This window comes from Triticum dicoccoides, chromosome 2B (assembly GCF_002162155.2).
Source record: "Triticum dicoccoides isolate Atlit2015 ecotype Zavitan chromosome 2B, WEW_v2.0, whole genome shotgun sequence".
Classification (NCBI taxonomy): Eukaryota; Viridiplantae; Streptophyta; class Magnoliopsida; order Poales; family Poaceae; genus Triticum; species Triticum dicoccoides.
Window position 1 is genome coordinate 111,479,748 of NC_041383.1, and position 3,276 is coordinate 111,483,023.

Genomic DNA, 3,276 nt, shown 5'->3' on the forward strand with positions numbered 1-3,276 from the left:
TCTTTTCGGTGAGACCGGAATGTTACAAAAAGGAAACAGAGAGTTTACATTGCAGTCTCGGTGGGACCGATCGCTCACTTTGGTTAGACCGAAACGTTACGAAGGGAAACAGAGAGATTGCAACCCCATCTCGGTGAGACCGAGATCCCTATCGGTAAGACCGATTTGCTTAGGGTTTGTGGCAGTGGCTATGACTTTTGGAATCGGTGGCGCCGGATAGAAAGAATCGGTGTGACCGATTTTGGCTTTAGGTTTAGGTCATTTGTGGATGTGGGAAAGTAGTTGAGGGTTTTGGAGCATATCACTAAGCACATGAAGCAAGAGGCTCATTAAGCAACACCTCATCCCTTCTTGATAGTATTGGCTTTTCCTATAGACTCAATGTGATCTTGGATCACTAAAATGTAAAATGAAGAGTCTTGAGCTTTTGAGCTTGAGCCAATTCTTTGTCCTTAGTATTTTGAGGGATCAACTTTCATCATCCATGCCATGCCATTCATTGAGCTTTCCTGAAATAATAGTCTTGGAATATCATTAGCTCAATGAGCTATATGTTGTTATGAATTACCAAAACCACCTAGGGATAGTTGCACTTTCACCATTCTTGCACCTCGGGTGGCAGTGGTGTAGCCCTCCTCTTCTCTGGCACTTTCACACCTTGTTGTTGCCTCCTTCACCACCACACCCCGCCTTTCCCTCCTAAGTGCACCTCTCTTTTACCACCACACCCCCACCTTTCCCTCCTAAGTGCACCTCTCTTGCACCACCACGCCCCACCTTAATTTCCCTCCATGACCCATCTCCTCCTTCATGGGTCCTCCCTCTCCCCGCGGAGGCCTCCTAATCTGTTCTTCATTGCTAGTACGTTAGGCTCCCCCATGTCCTGACAAGCAGATGTGCCAGCGTCCCTGGATCCAGATAGGACTTGCCGCCTCCAGCGCCTCCTCCCTGAATCTCGGCCGGCATACACGTGACCTAGGCATGGATAAATATTCACATGGACCTATAGACCGCCGGGGTTGTACACATTTACTTCAAAACCCTCGAAGGGATTAATGAGATTGATGGCGATCTATAAATATATAATGCGATTTTTTTATATTTTGATGGAAATGGTGTTTTTATTGTTACATTGGAATAGAGTGCAATGTGCTGCAATTTACACTTATGTTTTAAGCAATTTGCACTATGTGATTTTGTGCCAAAAGAACTCATAAAGATTTGGGCTCACGAGCCAATTTACACTTGCTTGATTCATGATGTCTTACCAATTACAGGCCATATAGTGTCGCCCATTAGTAGAGACGATCCTCATTTATAATGGGCAGTAAACTTGATCATTGGTCGGCCCGGGCCAGGTTTTTGGCCCAGCTTGCAAAAGCCTGACCTTCAAACTCCAAGCCCAAGCATGGCCTGAAGCCTGAAAATAAATCCTTGTCCAGGCCCAAGACTGGCCTGCACATAGGCCCGAAGCACGAAAGCCTGGCCTGAACGACAGTTTTTATCCTCCACATGCAAGCCCAGCCCAAAATCACAGAAAAGAGAAGCCCGAACCCAGCCCGATCTAGCATCCGGGCTGTAAAATGATGCCCAAGACCAGCCTGAATGCCAAGCCTGACCCGGCCTGGGTTTTTCGGGCTGGGCTGTCCACGCCAGGTCTAGTGGGCAGTCCGTCCGTGATGACATTTGCACGGATATCAGGGCCATCGAGTGAAGGTTATCATCTCGCAGTATGACATACTGAGATAAACGAAAGGAATCCTCCATGCCTTTGCACGAGAATTCGTTACACATGAGGACACACGCACGCATGCACCGATACAATTTTCACCCACCCTACACACGTACTCCGTAGGTGCTGGTACTGGTCTCCAAGACCTTATTTAGTTCATGCGCAGCAGAAGAGCGCCAGCGCGGAGATCAGGAGTTGACCTTGGAGCAGACGAGCCTGATCTGCCCCTGCGTCCCCGTCTTGGGCGCGATGTTCCCCATGTTTATCATGGCCGTCGTGAAGGCGCTGTTGAACGTCGCGGCGCTGGACGAGAAGCTCCTGACCGTGTTGTCGGCGCCGCCTCCGTTGAACAGCACCTGGTCCGAGTGCAGCAGCCCCTTTTGGGACATGAGGTTGGTGTAGTAGGCGTTGTCGAACCCGTTGGGGGTGCCATTGTCCAGCGGCGCTAGGCTGTTATCGCCGCCGGACCGGGGGCAGTTGGCTCTGAGAGATGTCGCGAAGGTAGTGTCGATGTTGGTCTCGTTGTAGATCCTGTCCCTGAAGAACCGGCACTGCGATTGCCCGATCGTGTGGGCGCCTGCAGATAGATCGAGAGCACAGAACAAGGTCACGGCATATTTCTCGTAGATCCTGTCAGAATAGCTCTTGCTAGTCTTTGTCGTAAAGTTTGAGATGAGAGAAAGCATATTAGCAGTGTGTACCTGAGAGCGCGACCATGTCTGTCATGCTGAGCTGCTTGTTGCCGAACAAGGTGGTGAGGTTTTGGAGGTCGAAGGTAGGAGGTGGCAGGTCATTTTCCGCGTTGGTCTTGCTTGCAGTGGTGGAGTCCCTCCTCCCGAGAAGAACAGTCCACGTCGGTCCTCCCAGCTGCTTGGTATGCCCAGAATTAGTTCCAAACCACAGTTTAAGAAAGTAGTAGTACTAGCAATAGCATGTGCAAGACATGCATGAGAGCTGTAATTGCCAAGCTTACCGCGACGACGGAGTCACGGGCGGCGACGGCGAGGATGTCGGCGCAGGAGACGGTCTGCTTGCACACGGCCTCCACCTGGGTCTTGATGTTGTCGATGACGTTCATGCCTCGAATGGAATTGTTGTTCGGGGCTGCCCCCTGCTCGCCGATGAAGCTCCCCGTGTCCGCCAATAGAACGGACCCGTCACATCCCTGGAAACAAATTCAGAAACACTATCATTTGACAGTTTTTTTTTACAGCGTGACTGTCTAATACTCGCAACTGAGTAAGGTTATGGGACTTGCATCGACGAAGCAGTCGTGGAAGTGCAGCCGCACCAGCGACGCCCCCATGCGGGCCTCGTTTTGCACGGCGGCCGTCACGCCGGCCTTGATGGTGGCCAGCGCGTTGGGGCAAGACGTGTCGTAGAACGTCGACGACAGCTGCGCCGACGCCGCCGAGGCCATTGCCACGAGCACCACTAAGCCAAGGCAAGAGGCAGAGGCCATCGCTACTACTCTAGCGACTAGCTAGTGTAATATACCACAATGTTAAGTGGTGCCTCTGCCTCACACTTTTCTTTGGTTTGGC

The 3,276-nt window shown here is 51.3% G+C and overlaps 1 protein-coding gene across 1 annotated transcript; it reads right to left on the bottom strand.

The window, feature by feature from the left end:
* Positions 1–1,719: 1,719 nt before the first annotated feature.
* Positions 1,720–3,270, bottom strand: LOC119362435 (peroxidase 2-like). The gene is made up of 4 exons (XM_037627652.1): positions 2,991–3,270; positions 2,706–2,897; positions 2,434–2,599; positions 1,720–2,309 (listed from the first exon to the last, which is right to left on the bottom strand). Exons 1-4 carry the CDS (start codon positions 3,192–3,194, stop codon positions 1,921–1,923), a joined length of 951 nt encoding a protein of 316 aa, XP_037483549.1. The 5' UTR covers positions 3,195–3,270; the 3' UTR covers positions 1,720–1,920.
* Between the last annotated feature and the right edge of the window lie 6 nt (positions 3,271–3,276).

Bases quoted from the DNA above. Each gene is read 5' to 3' on its own strand.
- LOC119362435 (XM_037627652.1), bottom strand. From the start codon at position 3,194: ATGGCCTCTGCCTCTTGCCTTGGCTTAGTGGTGCTCGTGGCAATGGCC. The intron at 2,898-2,990 runs GCAAGTCCCATA...ATTTGTTTCCAG, and splicing joins TCCACGACTGCTTCGTCGAT to GGATGTGACGGGTCCGTTCT. The intron at 2,600-2,705 runs GTAAGCTTGGCA...CATACCAAGCAG, and splicing joins CCCGTGACTCCGTCGTCGCG to CTGGGAGGACCGACGTGGAC.